Source organism: Solea solea, chromosome 21 (assembly GCF_958295425.1).
Source record: "Solea solea chromosome 21, fSolSol10.1, whole genome shotgun sequence".
NCBI classification, from domain to species: Eukaryota; Metazoa; Chordata; class Actinopteri; order Pleuronectiformes; family Soleidae; genus Solea; species Solea solea.
In genome coordinates, this window is record NC_081154.1 from 2,844,123 (window position 1) to 2,862,512 (window position 18,390).

General features: G+C 41.8%; 2 protein-coding genes across 6 annotated transcripts; one reads left to right on the plus strand and one right to left on the minus strand.

Moving 5' to 3' along the window:
* The first annotated feature begins 901 nt into the window (after positions 1 to 901).
* LOC131448354 (epidermal growth factor receptor kinase substrate 8-like protein 1) lies at positions 902 to 10,685 on the plus strand. Its single transcript, XM_058620736.1, has 19 exons — positions 902 to 1,016; positions 1,651 to 1,786; positions 1,888 to 2,046; positions 2,267 to 2,416; positions 2,520 to 2,590; positions 3,588 to 3,700; positions 3,995 to 4,050; positions 4,172 to 4,301; positions 4,398 to 4,486; positions 4,582 to 4,656; positions 5,412 to 5,560; positions 7,410 to 7,554; positions 7,807 to 7,859; positions 7,965 to 8,073; positions 8,713 to 8,838; positions 8,964 to 9,114; positions 9,485 to 9,650; positions 9,764 to 9,896; positions 10,401 to 10,685. Exons 2-19 carry the CDS (start codon positions 1,757 to 1,759, stop codon positions 10,485 to 10,487), a joined length of 1,992 nt encoding a protein of 663 aa, XP_058476719.1. The 5' UTR covers positions 902 to 1,016; positions 1,651 to 1,756; the 3' UTR covers positions 10,488 to 10,685.
* A 53-nt stretch (positions 10,686 to 10,738) lies between these two features.
* On the minus strand, positions 10,739 to 17,239 carry luc7l (LUC7-like (S. cerevisiae)). 5 transcript variants are annotated; one of them, XM_058620739.1, is made up of 12 exons: positions 17,035 to 17,234; positions 15,488 to 15,558; positions 14,714 to 15,175; positions 14,359 to 14,453; positions 14,111 to 14,209; positions 13,393 to 13,503; positions 13,127 to 13,270; positions 12,860 to 13,036; positions 12,627 to 12,715; positions 12,508 to 12,537; positions 12,254 to 12,415; positions 10,739 to 11,936 (listed from the first exon to the last, which is right to left on the minus strand). In XM_058620739.1, exons 3-12 carry the CDS (start codon positions 14,760 to 14,762, stop codon positions 11,816 to 11,818), a joined length of 1,077 nt encoding a protein of 358 aa, XP_058476722.1. In that variant the 5' UTR covers positions 14,763 to 15,175; positions 15,488 to 15,558; positions 17,035 to 17,234; the 3' UTR covers positions 10,739 to 11,815. The 5 variants fall into 5 exon arrangements, with proteins under 5 accessions (XP_058476722.1, XP_058476721.1, XP_058476720.1 ...); XM_058620738.1 differs by having other exon boundaries at positions 14,714 to 15,558; XM_058620737.1 differs by lacking the exons at positions 14,714 to 15,175; positions 15,488 to 15,558 and having other exon boundaries at positions 17,035 to 17,239.
* Between the last annotated feature and the right edge of the window lie 1,151 nt (positions 17,240 to 18,390).

Genomic DNA, 18,390 nt, shown 5'->3' on the forward strand with positions numbered 1-18,390 from the left:
CATCAGTGGCTGCTGCTCCAAACATTCTAGTAGATGGGTTGAATGTAGAGAAGGAATTACCCCTGTGGGACTGATAAAGGACTCATTTTTTTATTTTTTTATTTATGAAGTTTTGACAGGAAGAAAAACTGATTCATTTTCTATTCATTGTAAAAACTCTATTGCGGTTTGGAGCAAAAATTCCAAAGTCTAAGCTGCTTTTGACTCAGTAACAATCTGCCTATTCACTTTATGAACATAACTCAATTGCATCTTTTTAATCCATTTGAATTGTATGTGAAATAGTTCACAGATGTCTGGCTAAACGTTAAGTTCCCCTGACAGAAATAATAGCCTTTAAATCACTCTTTCAATTTTAAATCAAAATTATATCTTGACAATCATGATTTAAAAGTCTAGAGTCCACAAAAAAGAGTATGATGAAGATGCAAAATGAATCTATAAATAACAAATACAAAATAAATTCGAAAATAACACGTAGACAATTGTAAGTAAAACACTAGACGAGCTTGGATATAATAAAATATACTGTATATATTTAATTAAATGTATTAAACGTTTAATTATTACTTTAAAGTGAGTGTAGGGCCACGGCACATCACCTGGTTTGAGAAATCAACTCAGATTTGCCCTCACCGGTTAAGGTTTTAACTTTAGATCGTAACAACCACCTGATTTTCTTCACACATACTGTGCATTTTTTTATATTTCGTCATTTTTACACACAGACACAGACTCGGAGTCCCGCACATACTAAAGCAGTCGTGTGTTAGTATGTATAGTGCAGGTGTACAGGAAGGGGGAGTGAGTCAATATTTTATCTCTAAGGTGGGGTGGTGTATCATGGGCGGGGCTTAACTAGGAGACACAAGTGTGTGTGTCCTGTGAAAGCTCTAGTTCAGTGTGAGGCAACCTCTGCAGAGGCACTGAGGCACAGAAACTCTTTTCAGTGTAAACACACACACACACACAGCTGTTAACATCAGGAATAAAGCAGGGGAAGCCCGTCGACCTCGGTAAGATGACACTAACATAAGACTTTTTTTATTTCACTTAAATATGGGTAATACTCTGACGATGTTGTGTTGTGTGTGCTTTTTGTGTGCGTGTGTAATGATGTCAACACAGTGATGTGCAGCAATTCATTTGTCACAAAGCTGCTGCTTTTTTGAAAGTGGTGCTGAGGTAGGAATTCATAAATGTCACTATTTAAGGATTTTATAAAGTTTTTTTCATTTTTTTTATGTTTTACCATAATTTCAAATTGGCCTCTCTCTCTCTCTCTGTATATATACAGTATGTATATACACGTATATATATATATTATCTTTTAACATTTAAAATGTATATATATTTTTGGATGTTTTTTTTGTTTTTGGGGTGAAACCGCTCGACGCTCAGTCTCTGTCAATACCAAGGATTCCAGTGTTGATGGTCATTGAGGAACAGAGAGGTTTGATTGGTGAGGTCACAGCACTGTCGTCAGACTGGTTTCACTCACACAGTCATCAGCAGAAACCACACACACACACACACACACACACACACAGACCTTGAATGAGAGTGTTGCCGTCTAATGAAATGCTAATCACAAAGACAGAGGCAGAGAGAGATTATGTTAGGATTAAACTTCCTGTTTCCCTCACACAGTCAGCATCACATGTACTGCATCACTGGCTGCTGCACCAACAACATTTTTTTCCTGATCCCATCTCTACTTTACTGACTGTTACTCACGACGCACGAGGAGGAAAGGATGACGAACCTCTCGCAATATCTCGTCAATGTGAGTCTCATCACCTGCACCCATTTTATTTTCTTTGCCCTCACACACACACACACACACACACACACACATACTCATTTACCTGCTCTCCTCTCTTGCAGCACCTGATGACGTTCTCGCTCCAGGACGGGGACGTGCAGGGTGTGGAGGACGCCCGGGCGCGTCTCTCCTTTTTGGCCGAAAGCAAGAAGCTGTGGAGTCAACAGATGTTCCTGGATGTCGGGGCCGAGGCCATTAAGCTGCGAGACGTACAGAGCCAGGTGAGAGCTGATGATGCTGATGACGATCTTCTACTGCTTTATCCTCCGCTGGACAGTCGCCAGTCCATCACCAGAGAGACCACACACTCTCACACTCACACCTATGGTCAATTTAGTGTCCAATTTTGTCTAATCCCCATATTTTTGGACCTCTGGGAGGAAGCGTTCAATACATACTGCAGCAATCATGTTCCATGTTTGATTTGCTCTTGGCCTGCAGGACGAGCTGGAGACCTACTCCCTGGAATCCATCCTGCGGTGTGACGCGATCAACACGGTGAAGCACTTCCCGTCCCTGCTCATGCTGATCTGCAAGAGCGAGGAGCAGAAGAAGCCGGACATTCACTTCTTCAGCTGCGAGGTTGTGATGGTGAGCGAGTTCCCCGGTCTTTCCTGCTTCTGCTGCGTCATCGTCAATCTGTGCATGTGTGGCTCAGGTTTCACAAGTGATGCCACCTCTCTCACTCACACAGGCGGAGGAAATCCGCGATGACGTCGCTCGCACAGTTTCTGATCGGTCCAACCGTGACACTGATGCCTCCAGGTACACAACCACCACAAAGCACTGGTTTGATATTTTGAAATGAAATCCAGTCTTTTAAGAAGTGTGAACTGTTTGCCTTTCTTTCCTTTTGTTTCTGTTTCTTTTCACCTCTTCCATTATGTTTCATTTTTCACCTGTGTGTGTGTGACAGAGGGCAGGAGAGAGACAGAGAGAGGACAGTGTAAACAGCTGAGAGAGGGAGGGAGAGAGCGAGGGAGAGAGGGAGGGAGACTTGTATTTCTGGTTTATACATAACTTAACAAGGTGTGACAGAGATAACAAGAGCATTGTGGCAGCAAACACACACACACTCACTCACACACACACAGAGAGAGAGAGAGAACAGGTGGAGGACGATGGTGTCAGAGCAGCGGCTCGGAGCCTGAACGGAATACACCTGTGTTACCTGGAGACTTTTGAAGGACATACGTGTGTGTGTGTGTGTGTGTGGTAAGACAGCGGTTTATGTTCGATGCTGATTCTGTGACTGAGCGGGAACAGTTTGAGTCGACACTCTGAGGCGTTTGCTTAGACTGTAGTGTTTGTGCAAAGACAAAGAGACGTATGTTTTAAATAAACGGATCCACGTCCTTGTCTTTTGCCTCACAATGAATTGGCTTTTTTTTTTACTTTTTTACAGTGTTGTGTGAAATCTAAAGCGGAGGCACGAGTCAGCACTTTTTCCTTCTGTTTACTGTACTTAAGTGGAATAAGGGCTCCGGAGGGAGGGAGGGAGGGAGGGAGGTCAGGGGTTTGAATTTCAGAGACATCACACTGTCTGTTTTCAACAGAGGATCCTCCGTTGTCTTGGCTGGAGTCACTGATCAAAGGTTGTCCTCTCCGTTGCAGCCATTTTGGCTCCATTAGTGACTCTCAGAATGAGGACGAGCCTGTCTGACAGTCAGTGTTTGTGAAAGTCAGGTTCCCTGCAGGGTGTTTGGTGTGATGAAGGATGCAGCGTTGTGTGTTTCAAAGACTTCTCCTCTTCATCCTTCAGGCTTCCTCACAGTAGAGGGGAGATGATGGACCCTTATGGAATCCCAAGTCACCCCATCGCACTTGCCCCTAACCCCCCGCCAGCAAACCCTCCACCTTACCCTGGACCCAGAGGTGAGTCCACAAAAAATAAAAGACTTCATTTCACCCTTAAACTGTGTGCCACAATAAAATGTTTTAACGTGATGACAAGGTGAAGGGAAAGGAAAGATGTGAAGTGAGAGGAAAAGGATCCGGAGGAGCACAGAGATTGCTTTGTCTATGTTTGTGGGAGGAGGAGGAGGAGGAGGAGGAGGAGGAGGGGGTTTCAGGGGAGAAAAAGGGGACAGGAATTTCAAATGCAAACACCAGAGGCATGAATGAAAATGGATCAGCTGAGGAATCCTCTGCTCTCTTCTTCCCCGGCAGCAAACGCCATCAACGGCGGGCCCGATGTCTCCTTCCTGCGAGCGGAGAGAGAAGTGGTGCGTCTCCTTGCGTGCTTTGTATTTTATAATGATTACAGGATTATATATAACAATAAAGTGGTTCTCTTTTTCTTCTCCCTCCCTCCCTCTCTCTGTCTCTCTCTGTCTCTCTCTGCAGGGGATCCTCAACCACTGTTTTGATGACATCGAGAGCTTCATGGCCAAGCTCCAGCAGACCGCAGAGGCAGCGACGGTGCTGAACCAGAGGAAGAAGAAGAAGAAGAAAAGTAAAAAGCCAAGTGCTGAAGGTAAAAAGTGATATAGTGCATATCAAGTTCAAACTTAGCTTTTATTGCCGCTCACTCATTTTCTATTCTGTGTGTGTCTTGACTTCCCTGAAACAGAGGATTTACTCACTATCAAGGCTCGTCCACCACCAGAGGAGGAATTTATTGACATCTTCCAGAAATTCAAATATTGCTTCAGCCTCCTGGTGTGTGTATTCACTCTCATCCTCTTCTTTTTTGCCTCACTGCACCACCCTTGTTTTTTTCTTTTCAAACAAATCCCCCTTTCATCTCATTACAGGCGCGTCTAAAATCCACCATTGCCAATCCTTCGTCGGAGGAGCTCGTTCATCATGTATTCAAACCGTTGGACATGGTGAGTCAGAGCGGTGACTGTCTCTCTGCGGTCGTGTTGGGACAACACCTGTCACTGTCCCTTTTTTTTTTCTTTTTTCTGGTCTTCTACGGCAAACTGAAGTTATACAATAGGTGATATTTGAGTATAAGCGTGTTTCATGTCCAAATAATGGAAAAATCATCAGTGTGCCTGAGTCATTTTTCCACTATTTACTCAGGGTAGAGCCCAGTCATGCAGCTATCAAAGTCAGTCAGTCCTGGTGCAAAGGTCGAACAAACCCCAGGTTTCATTTATTCAGTAAATATTCATATTTAATACATTTGGAACAAACTTGAGCTATAGTTAATCCCAGCTGAAAAACCAGTGTCGCTGCATTACGTGAAAACATGTCATTTGCATTAAAGCTGAATGAAGTTGTTTAGTCTTAAAAAACTCACCGTGTTTACCCAATTTAATGGTACTGGAATTTCAGGCGTGTCTCCGTTGACATTTGATAAAACATTAAAGGCCTCAGGTTTTTTTTCAGGTATGAATCAGACTAAAGCGAGTCAAAGGGTGGACTGGGTGTGTTTGAAACTGCGCGTATTGGTCGTACCTGAATAGAAGAAACGTGGCCTCCTACTTCTGGAACTTTGAGTCACTTCTTTTCACGTGCGTGAGAATGTGTCACTCAGCGCTCCAGCAGGTGGATTTAGCCCCTGTGAGACTTTGAGTATCAGGTCTGTGTCTGTAAAAAAAAAACATAAGTCTTTGTTTTATCTGGGTGCAAACAGATGGTGAAAACAACAGGAGGACCGGCGCTCGGGGCCTCAGTGTCCAGCCCTGCACTCACAACCTCTGCTGTGTCTCTGCTGCAAGACAACCTGAGCGAGGAGGAGAGGCAGCTGTGGACATCTCTGGGTCCTTACTGGACGCATTATCGGTCAGTAGCAACAATCACCACCAGGCTTTTGAAAGATTTTTGCCGATATAGCGGCTTGTACTGGCATTTTTGAACCCCCTCGCCACCCAAATATAATTCATCTGGAGCCGCAAAACCTATTTGACTCATAAAAAACACAAATTAAGTTTTATATATCGCTATAAAAGAACTATAGTTTGTTGCGTTTATGAAATTTGAGAACAAAAAGAAAACTATTGACATTTCATAGCTGTTTTTAGCTGAAAAATTGATCAAATAATAAGTGACTCACTTTAACATAAATAAAACTATGTTCAGGGCTGTGGATCCAAAATGACTATTTCCTCATGTACACACTCATGACTTCATTTCAGTGTGTGTGCGACCGGCTCTCCATACTTCAAACACAAGTTTGTCAGGTTTGGGGAGGTTTTTAAATATCACATTTGACGCAGTCACAGGATGTGACGCATATTTTCAGCGGCCCCAAATATTAAAAACACTCTCATTCCTCGGCTTCATCTTTAAATAAGATGTGTTTACCTTGAAAGTCAAAAAAATGAAATAAAATATTCTTCTGTAGAGCCACAGGTTGCAGACCCCTGACCTGTATGGACATCATTCGGTCATTTAGTCTCATGTCACAGCAGATGTGGGTATAAACGTCTCTATTGTGCAAAATGAATAAGCATCTGTACCTCTAGGGGGCGCTAGCATAGAAGTCAATGAGATTTTGCAGCTTTTTGGCCTACAATTTTAGTCATTAGTGGTGTTTGCTGATATCCAATTATACATTTTAATGCCTATATCTGTCCTTTTTGTTACGGCAGTTCGTTTTACAAAGACATAAATAGAGACAAATCCTTCCAGCGTGTATTTCACCTTGACAGATCATTTCACAAAACCGGAATAAAACACGATATTTCTCGATTTACAATTATTAATTTTACTATTTTTTTTTGTCATTAAAGCTCTCTCTATCGCCCCCCTGTGGATTTCTGAGTAATTACAAAAACAGTGTGGTCTCTACGCGGTCCCACGTCTACGCTGTGACCTAGTTTTCTCTCGGCCCAGCCGCTTTTATTTTATGATTACTTTGGTAAATGATGTGTTATAGACAGAGGTGGAAAAGTAATGAACTACATTTCCTCGCGTACTACTGTAATTGTGTACCTTTAAAGTAAAGTTTTTTGGTACGTACTGTACTTCACTGCATTTTAAAACATTTGTTACCAAGTGAAAAAAAAGACAAAACTTTGGCAGTGAATGATGAGGGTCTGTGAGACTTGTATGAGTAAGTTTTACTCAAACAAGGTACTTTAACTTGAGTACTTTCACTTGTACACTTGTAAACGTTTTTTCAATCAAAAATAGTGGTACTTTTACTTGAGTATTGAGAACATTTCAGTACTCTTTCCACCTCTGGTTACAGATCTGTTTTTTGACAAAGTGTCACTCGTCACGACTGCATTCAGGAAACTTAATTGGAGCTGCGTGGTGAAGGAAACAGCAGCAGCTGTGCTTGATTGCCAGTTCATATTGAACGACTGTGACTTAAATACAATTGTTAATCATGTCCTACTGAACGTACAGGTTAGAATAGAACTCTTGTTTTACCCTGTGTGCTTCTCACAGACAGGCTTATTGTGTGAACTCATTTGTTTATAATTATAATCCTACTCACGACACACTTTAACAATAGTACGCTGCACTTTCTCTGTTTTAATCCAACACAATATAATTACTGTGTTCACACGGAGAAATGTATCAGGCACATAAATCTTAGCTGTTGATAACGTCCTCCAGTGTTATGATCGTCTTGGTGCAGTAAGGCTCAACGCAGTGGCCCCGTGTTGTGTTCTTCCCGCAGCTCTCAGCTCAGAGGGCCCGTCACACCGTACACCCCCGTGTTCTTGGACGGCTGGAAACCGGAAGCCCTGAGGCCAGACGGGCAGGTTTGGGAAGATCCTGTCGAGTCACAGCACAAGCACGAAGCCTTCCAAGCAAAACAAGAGGTATGAAATACCTGCGTGTGTGAACAATTACAACACATACATGTCACGAAAAAGTGTACAGTGGTGCAGGATAGTTGTTATTTTCTGTTGTGTGAGGTCAAAGGTCCTTCTGCACTTTCCTGACTCTTTATATCGTCAACTACCCCCATCGATCAGTCTGTTGGCCCCTTATTTCTCTCTCTCTCTCCTTGTTTATGCTCATGTGTGTTTGTGTGTACATTCATGAATGTTCCTGTTCTTCCACCACGGCAGCAACAGCCTCCTCAGGCGGTCGGTCCTCCTGATTTCCACATCGAGGACGACACGTAAGTCGTCTTCAAACAGCAAATCTATTTTTTTATTTTATTTTATTTTTTTTACCTTCAACTGTGTGAGACCAACATCTGTTTTTCTCTTCTTACTTTTTACAGAGACAGCAGCACATTCCCACCGGAGCCCGAGCGTCTCTACAGCTGCAGTTACGACTTCAACGCCAGAAACAGCAGTGAGCTTTCAGTGCAGCAGGGGGAGACTCTGGAGGTAACGATGTTGGAGACATGGACGCTCATCCTCACCAAAAAACACTGGTTTAGATTTTAGCCTCTTAACAAAACAACACCTGCTTAGGTGTATAATATCTTATAATATCCTTTTCTCACTGTTAATCAAACATTTGTGTCACACTAAAGTCCCACACAGTAGTTGCTGATCCACTGCTGCCTCCATTATTTTGTTTTAATTTCTCAATTTATGTTTGAAATCCCTCATTTCCATTTTAAAAAAGCAGCAGCTCTTGTGCTCGTGTGGTTGAAAAACATTGATTTTCTCTATGGAATTTGGTGCAGGAAAGGGAGCGGTTCACAGACTTCTGTCTAACGGAGTGGAAAAAGTGGCAAACTTAAGACTTTGTAGACTGTACTTGGTGAGCACAGCTCAGGCCTCGTCTTATGATGGTTCTCAGCAGCACAGGAGGCCAACACTGTGTCTGACCTATCATTCAGGAATCTATTCAGAGCCGTGAAGCTGATAAATGAGTCTAAAGTTTGCAAAAATGACTGCATCGTGTTGCACAGCTGTCAGACGCTGCATGCAGTAAACAGAGCAGTGACGTCACGTGAACGATGGTATTTCTAGATGAAACACAAGTGATTTCACAGCAAACTCCGCTGTTTCCGACAGGTCATCGAATCATCCAAGCGCTGGTGGAAGTGTCGCAATCGGTTCAACCAGATTGGCTTTGTCCCCTTCAACATCCTGGAACCTGTAGCTCACATAGACAGCCCCGTCGCCACCAAACCGCCCAGTGTAAGTCACAAACATCCACACACACACAGAAGCAGCAGAGTGTGTGTTCACCTGAACATACCTGAGTGAATTCCAGTGTTTTCTTCTCTCTCTCTCTCTCTCTCTGCTGCTGCACATTCCTGCAGGTCCCTGCTGCGCCTCCCCTCGCCAAGACTCTCACTCCGGTCCCACCCAGTCCACCTGCTCTGCACCAGGCCCCCACCCACTCCCCACAGCGTCCACACAGCTTACCGGCATACACCCAACACATACCAGCTGCAGAGGACACAGATAAAGGTAGCAGATGAAAGGCACAGAGACAAACACGGGGTTGGTTGCAGAGGTAGAAGTCTCTTTATGTCGCATTTTACAGAACACGGTGCAATAAGATCTACAGGGCCTACAGTAAATAGACTATTTTAACTTGATAAAAGTCCCAAATTGTGGACAAAAAACATCCAATAAGTGTCATTTAGTTGCTCAGCTCTTGGTTTTCACTCGGCTGTCAATGACTCCACATAAAAGTCATGAATAACACAGAAAAAGATGCACATTTATGAGTCAGTTGCTCTGGAATCAAAGGCAGACAAAGTATGTAAAGCCTCATTCTTGTGCATGCATGTTTTGTCCACAGCCTGAATGTCGTGTCATTTTCTTTTTTCCTTAGTCATGTTGGTGAACGACGAGCTGCTGCAGAGGCTGACCAACGGAAAGACCACGCTACACAAGCCTCTGGTCATCCCGCGCTCCAGTGACACGAGTGTTCCTCTGAACTACCACTCTCCTCCAGAAGAAGTGGCCGAGTGGCTCAGAGGGAAAGGCTTCAGTGAACCGTGAGTGTTTATAGTCAGTGGAGTGGAGAGCAGTCGCTGTATGAAAGAGGTCGTCAGGATAGAGTTCAGTGGCAGGGAATCACGTGTGTGTGTGTGTTTGTGTTTACCCTCAGGACGGTGTCGTGTCTGGGAGTGCTGACAGGCGCTCAGCTCTTTTCCCTCAACAAGGAGGAGCTGCGGGCTGTGATTCCAGACGAGGGCGCCAGAGTCTACAGTCAGCTGGCCGTGCAGAAAGCACTGCTGGAGGTAAATTCATGCAACGCTGAAAGGTTTTTATGTGAAGTGAAAACAAAACATGAGCAAATCAAGTGAAACCAAGTGAATCAGGAATCCACGTTTTTAAGTGAAGGATGGAAGGAGATCGAATGAACGCTAAGACTGTGAGAAATAAGACAAGAAAATAACGATGGCCTTTAATTGAACTAATATCAGCTATTTATGAGCCCACATAATGTGTTTTGTGAAGATTTCGCAGGTTTTTACTGACGCTTTATTAAATAACACGTGCAAATAAATAAGTCGCGGTTCACTCGTCAAACTTAATCTCTCAGAAATGTCTGCTTGTACCCATTTAAAATAAAACACAATGTTAAAAAGTCTCAGTTCACAACAAAAAAGTAGACCCCAATAGAAACAATTTAGAGAAAACTAGAATAAAACCTTTGAACTTTGCACCACAACTTCATCCAAATACTTATTTATGAAGGAAAAAATTATTTTTGTCCTTCATTGCTTCTTTTTTACCTCCAGGATGCCAGAAGGACCACAGAGCTGGAGGCGGTCATGGAGAAACAGAAGATGAAGGTCGATCTGAAGCTGGAGAGCAGCACGCTGTGAGTCGCAGGCGTCGCCATCGCGATGCCGTCACCGGCGTGGATCGCACAATTATAATCACCAGAGAAAAACACGCAATCAAAAGACTGTTTATACAAACAGCGTCTCTCACTCATTTAAACATAAATTCACCGAGTGTGTTTAACGGAAGCAGATGCTGCGCAAACTTATTTTATCATTAAAAAGTACATTTTTAAATTGTTTGAATGTAAACCCGTCTCCTTCTTGTGAATGAAAGCCACAACACCGATAAATAAAATGGTAGGAGTTTTTTTTTTTATTGAGATTTTAAAGAAAGCTGTCCAGCTAAACATAAACAAATGACTCCACATTAGGTAAAGCAAAACAAATCTGTCTGCATTCAAGTAGAAATCTACTCAAAAGGAATTTGTCCAAAATGGGCCAAAAAAAAAATCATTACTTTTGACTTGACACAAGGTGTACACATTTTTTTTTCAGCACTGATTTTCCAATGTTCTTCTGAAGCTACTGTGTCACATGCCAACACTGACGCTTAAGATTCCATTTATTATCATCATCACAAATCTTTATTTTTTTTTTATTTTTTTTAAACAGAACTCAATGTTTGCTACCGATACAAATTAAAAACAACGCATTTACCTGCACTGGCCAAACTTAACAGTTTCTCTTCACTCACTGGCAGCATAAAATCAAACATGATTTGAAATAAAAATAATGGACAATGTGACGGAAAGGATGATTCTATGACCAAATTAAAAATAGACCTTCATTGTGAATCCACATCCTCAAACATCAGCAAAGTACAGGAGACTAAATGTAGACAAACATTCAAGGACTGCAGTCAAAGCAGGGGCAATGGGGATTTAAACAAAGTATATAGATAGGACGAAGCTTTAGGCCCGAAACACGCTGTATTTACAGACAGATTCTGTATCAAAAGACCATCCACTGAAAGAATACGGACAAACTCCATTCTAATGCTTTAATCCAGCAGATTCTCGGGACATGGTTGTAATAACGAGACACGGGGTGCGTTTGACAGACAGCCACCAAATCACAGGTGTGGGTATTACGATACACGCCACTAAGGATCAACAACTACACCCCGCCGTCCAAACGCAGTCCGATAAATCTGGATGCTGGACAAGTGACGCCACGAGATATCTCAGGTGTGTGTGTGTGTGTGTACACTGGGTCGGCTGTGGTAACTGTTAAAGCAAAGAAAGGAGGCAGGCGGGAGGACGGGGGGGGGTGGATTCAAGGCAAAGACTGAAACATTAGGTTACTAAAAACCAGAGAGACAGGAGGAGGAGGAGACGTGTGTGTCAGTGGTGGATGGGGTCGCGTCTTCACATGTCACCCATGTCCCTGTCCTCTCCCCGTCGAGAGTCTGACCTGCCGTTCATGCCGTCCCTCCTGTCCCGCTCCCGTGACCGGTCTCTGGATGAGCGCTCTCGGTCCCTGGAAGACCTGAGAGACCGGAGACATTCAGTGAGGCGACGCATGTGGAAGCACCCAGCAGAAAATGAGCTACATATGCTGTAGTCTGCTAGACACTAAAGGACCAAAGATTAATAGACCTGCAACCATCAAACAAAAGTATCACAGTTTACTTTTGAGTCAAGAAACTAAATATAAAACTAACTGCTATTCAGTTACTTAACACACCAAAGAAATCTATTTTGTGCTTATATACAAGTAAAATGCTACGGAGCTTCTACATGTTCAGAAAGCGATGAGATAACAGGGAGAAACTCTATTCTCAAGAACAGTCCCCGTGTATTTACTTGTGTCTGGAGCCGTGCTCGTGGCTGTGACGGTGGCCTCGACTGCGGGAACGGGAGCGGCTCCGGTGCCGCCTCTTCCTCTCCCTGGAGCGCGAGTGTGAACGGCGCTTGTCTCGTGACGTGGAGCGTGAGCGCCGCCTCCTGCGGTCACGGGAGCGGGACCTAACCAAAGTGACACGTTACACTTTGACCTCAAAGAGAGTCGTGTCGTTACAGGAACTCATCTTAAATTACAGATGATACACACTTCTTACCTTTTATGCTCTCTGCTGCGTGATCTGGTCCTGCAATAATAAGCACAGGGAAAATTAAGACACAGATCTAAAATGCTTTACGGTGTATGAACTCCCAGGATTATAATCTCTGTACTCACCTTTTCTTCATCCTTTCCTCTTTCTCCCTCTCTTCTCGTCTCTTCAAGCGCTCCTGGTTCCTTTTCTCCTGCTTTTCAACCACAGTTTTCTGATAAAAATAAATAAAAAAAAGACACAAATTAGTAATTAGTGGTAAAAACACTATTCAAACTTCAAGACCCTGGACATTTTGTAGTAATCAGCTGCGTGTTGAATTTCTGGGTTTACGTTGGTGAAAGAGGCTGAAATGTACCTTTAGTTGGTCCAGTTTCTCTCTGATCTGGATGAAGCCCAGGTGAAGCTTCCCACCAAAATGGTCTGCCAAACGGCGGTCGTTGTCATGGAGACCCAGGTAAGCGGAGCATACCTCGCACACTCGAAGCTTCTGCTGCTGGAAGCTGGAGGCCGGCATCGAGTTTCTGTACTCTTCCTACAAAATAGAAAAGAGTGGCGCAAGTTGAGAAATTTGAATTAATCAACATTAAAAGAATGTCCCACACAAAGCTGGAATCTCTCTTACCTCTGCATCCTTCTTCCTGGTGCGAACCTTCTCTACTTCCTGCAGAACCTTCTGGGCCTCGTCCACGTTTCCCTCAGCGCCAAGCTGCTCAGCCTTGGCCAGGAGCTTTCCTATCTCCTCGTTCAGCTCATGAACTTTCTCTGCCTATAACACAGCGCACAACAACAAACCTGACATCTTGCCATTGACTGCATAAAAACAGGAGTGTGTAAAAAAAAAAAAAAAGTAGATTCAGACTGTATTCTTTGTAAATTCAAAGACCTCACCTTTGCTGCCACCTCAGCGCTGATCTCCTCTTGGGTTTCCGCAAGGCGCTTCTTGGCTAGCTCCGTCCTCCGGTCACAGTCGGCAATGAATGACTCCAGGTGATCGACCGCCTTTTCAGAGCGAGAGAATTTGACAAAAGAATAATGATCAAGAGCAGCAGTGTGATCTCGTAATGCTAATAGCTTTGATTGCTTTTAAATGCAAACAGTTCAGCTAATTAACTTTTGACAGAAGAGCTGCCAGGAAAGTAAAATCTGTTAAAGCTTGTTCAGGGAGAAGAGAGGTGAAGGTTCCCTGAACAAGTAAAACTAGCAGAATTATAACTGTGAGCCTTGGTTGCTTGTGGCAATTGCTTTTAAGGACTTGGTCAATCTCAACCAAACAATGTAAATGCCGTCTTATACAACCTAAATAACTAGATAAGGAAATGTTGCTTCATGTACATTTTTAAGTCAGGTCTGGAATTCACTGACGGCCATTTCTTTGGACCTACATATTCATGTTATCACTTTATGCATGCTGTCTGAAGTGCTTGGTATCACCAAGGTTATTTTATAAGTGTAATCTGGTGATGACAAGTAACTTCTGAATTACTAAGGCACCACAGTGGAGAACAACAATGCATGTGATGTTCAGTGAACAAAATGACTAAAACAGTGAGTTATACAACCAACATGCATGTAATTTTTTTTTTTTAAATAGAGAGACATCACTTACATCAAGCTCAAAGAACAGATCTTTATCCTTGGAGGCAATTTCATAATCTGCCCGAAGAGCCAGGTCATGGATCTTCGTGCACTCTCCCAGGTCCATGCGCTAAACACCACAACATCAACAACACACATGACACAAATAGAAATTGGGGATGTTTTAGAGTTTATAACTTCACATACATGTGTGATTTAATACATTGAAAAGCATATTTAATTAGATATACTGGCTATGCTTAAGTGTAGCACACTTACAGTTCCAGACAGGATGTCATGTGGACAGCAGTTGAGAAGATGACTTTTGCAGACCCGCTCGTCAGTGAACTTGACCCTCTGCCTCGTCTCATCTCCTGAAACAATCCAAACAATCAACCAGTGAGAAGGACCTTACATACTTGGCAGTATATGCGAGGTCATCCAGTTCTTTACTTAAATTATTATATTTCCAATTGCCAGTGTTTCAACATTTTTTTTTTTTTTACTTAATTTGTGTAACACATTTACACATAATGAATTAACTGTGCATCTAGGGAATGAGTTTATTTAAGCGTTAACACTGTAGGAGTTACATGTGACTGTCATGTCATTCTTGACGTCTTGGTGCGCTTACCCAAACCTCGTGGAAATATTAGAATCTCTCCACTCAGCTTAACTTTCATCAGGCTCAACAGCCAGTCTTAGCATGGAGCATCCAAAGGATTAAGCAAAGGACAAAATATTAGTCCATGGTAATTTGTTATTTAATTTTACTTAATCTGGACAGAACTACTATGATTTGACTATGTTTTTTTTTTAATTACATGTCAGTTGAAAAATTGACTATGCAGGAAAGCCTACTAGTAAATCTGTAACAAGAAAAATAAACAATTCAGACAAAAGTTCCAGCCAAGCCCTTAAAAATACACATCATTGAACAACAAAAATACAAAAAGAAAACCAAGGAAAAAATGTAGTTTATACACACTGCGATCTGCACCACATACTGTACCCTTCTGCATCTTCAAGACCTCAGCTGCAGAATTTTAAACCCGCTGTAGAAAAGTATAAATGGGAACAGTTTTCTTGCCCATACCTGTAGTAAGAAGTTGGGAGTCATACACAAGTCAGAGTGTAAATGATGTGTGCAAAGGTTTTGTTTTCGACTGTTTGCTAAAATTGCCTTCTGACAACAGACGTCTAATGGAAAAATGCTCGTTTGAATTCAGCGCGACCAGGCGTCTTAGCTCAGACTGTATAATACAGTACTACTCCAAAAATATAATTCAAGTGCCACTGAAAATGTACTCATCTGAGTGATTACAAAAAAGGCTACATTAACTTCCGCAAGGCAAACAAATTGTTTGGATATTCATCATAACAGCTTTAAAAATTATGTGTGACTCACGGCTCGATGAACATGAGGCTTTTCTGCAACTCCTTTGCAGATTGATGTAGGCTGGCAAAGATACACTGAACCTTAATGAATAAAATAAAGGGGCCACAATTGTTCAGTTTGTATGCAACATATGTATGGGAAGAATTTAATATCAATCTCATCACACAGACAACCACAAACTCACCACACAAACTCACTCTTACTGTATAGATTGGATTAACTTGTTAAAAGAGAATCCACAGGGCTGCATTTCAATCAACCAACGACAATTTGACTTTTCTTTTAGTATTTACATCCAAATGGCTGACACCCATTTAAAAAAAAAAAACAATACCTTAATTAATTATTTAGGAGTGGCTTTTTGTAAATAAGCAAGTGCAATTTGGGTACGTTCACATTACGTAGCATAAATGTATCCAATCTCTTATACGACAGCTGCGGTTACATGTTCTTCAGCTGATTTTGATTGTTATATCAAACTGTAAAGACAATTTCAATACACATTAATTAATAATAACATTAATAATGATTAATCGTCATGACACAAGGAGAAAAAATAATATATATATATAAATATATATTTATGTATATAGCGTTGCACTGAGATGGGGCTTCCCACTGCATGATTCTTTTTAAATTACAGCCATAGTCTTCTAAATGAGTCTTTTACACTGCTGGGTGATTGTTCATAGACAGATCAGTTTGAGTTTATAACTTCATTTCCACCTCTTTGCTGCGACTGCTCTTCTATCATACAGAAAATGTGCTGTCGTTCAGCAAATTGTTGTCAAGCAACAGAAAACATGCTGCCCATAGATATGTGCTACTGTAAACATCAAGCTCATAATGTATATATTCTGGCAAATTAATATCTATAACGTACTGTTTTTTTTGTTTTTTTTAAATGATGTGTTGTACATTCACAGATGTGAACATGCATGTTTATTATTTATTACCTTTATCTTAACTGTCCTTGCTGCTGTACATGTCCCCATTGCATGACTAATAAAGGACTCTCTTATCTTTTCTTACAACTGTTTTATAATCCATTATACTAGAGCATAGTCCCCTTATTCTCACAGTGCTCATGGGGTGAGTAGTGGTGTAATACAAAGTGATTCTGTATTGTGAGCATTATTTGATATGGGACATTGACAAAACATGCTCCCCGTATTCTTGCACTACATTCATCTCCGTTTGTAACCCAAAACACACAAATGACGTTGTCATAACACGGTGGGCGTTATGCATTAATTGCAAAGCTGAAAGGTAAGGATCCTAACACAAACGAGATTAGCCACGAGCTAGCTATTTGGCTAAAGGCGGTAAAATCGAAACAAAATAGTCTAAATGTAACTGTGCCAAAGTGGATGCAAACACTAAATCCCAAAGTAAATCAGTTTTTGGTGACTTTCTGTGGTCTAACGTGTTTTACACAGCCCTCAGAAACACATCCATTCATGCAGGTCTGTCCATAACACGCCAACACCAGCCAGCCTCAGCAGTGGCTCCATCTTGGCTAAAGCTAGCTCAGCTAGCATGCTAAGGCAACTCACCGTCCCTCGCTGTTCCCATCAGCTGGTCGAGCAGCGCTCTCATTTGAGCTTGGGCAGACATTCCGTCTTCCGTCGGCGGCGCCTTATTAGACGTAGGAAACTGAAAACAGCTCCGCGGTATTTAAGATTACGTGATTTGATAATGTACACGGCCAGGCATCACCCCTCGCAGCTTTCCTCTGTTTCGTAGATTCACGAATTTCCGTTCTGTTATGGAAGTGACGTCAGAGTAGCGGTTCACAAACGCTAAGGGCGGCGGACGACACTTCAAACTTCTGAGGCCCATGGCAGGCGGTTTTAACGTTTAATCGCTACACAGGATATTCACTACCAATATATGAAACGTCATTCTTACTAGTGAACACTACAGTTTTTAGATATTTGCAATTCAGTCTGTCACAGATATCGTAATTCGGTTTTTACTCGTCAAAAATGACGTCAGATATCCGTGATTCAGTTTTAACGAGTCAAAATGAGGTCACAGATATCCGTCATTCAGTTTTGACTAGTCAAAATGACGTCATGGCTATCTGTAATTCGATTTGTATTAGTCAAAATGACATGTATGACATCACAGCTATCTGCAAGTCAGGTTTTACTTGTGAAAACTATAGTTATGGTGCAATTCAGTTTCTACTTGTCAAAATGAGGAGACAGGTGTGTGTAATTTTGTTTTTACCAGTCAAAATGACGTCAGATTTCCGTGATTCAGTTTGAACTAGTCAAAATGAGGTCACAGATATCCGTAATTCGATTTTCATTAGTCAAAATGATGTCACGGATATCTATAATTCAGTTTTTACTAGTGAAAACTACAGTTACGGGTGCGATTCAGTTTTTACTAGTCAATATTACGTCAAACATGATAATATAATATTTTGCCTACTATAGCTACATTTCCGCCATTGAACAAAATCAATAAATGTAAAATAAATAAAAGTTGTAGAGGGAGCCAGCATATAAATCAAGGAGGTAGCGGCCTACTTAGTCTACTGTTGTATTCATTAGTCATATCGGCAGATCCTGGTGTTTGCTGATATTCGATAATACATTTCAAAGCCAATATCTGCCAGTACCGATATATCGTGCATAACTAATTTTTATATCCATGTCTGAGGCTCACCTGTGGGCTGCAGTGAATGAGTTTCGATGAGTTGATGGAAAAACTCAAACATAAGGTCATTAGGACAAGATAAACATTTACAGCAAAGGCAATATATATACAAAACGTAATAAAGTCAGTCAAAACAATAATTACATGAATAAGTGCATGTAATTTATAGTAAATGTAAAAGGAGAGAAAAGCAAGCGCTGTATATATAAATACCCCACCCACCATGATCAGTATAAAAGTCT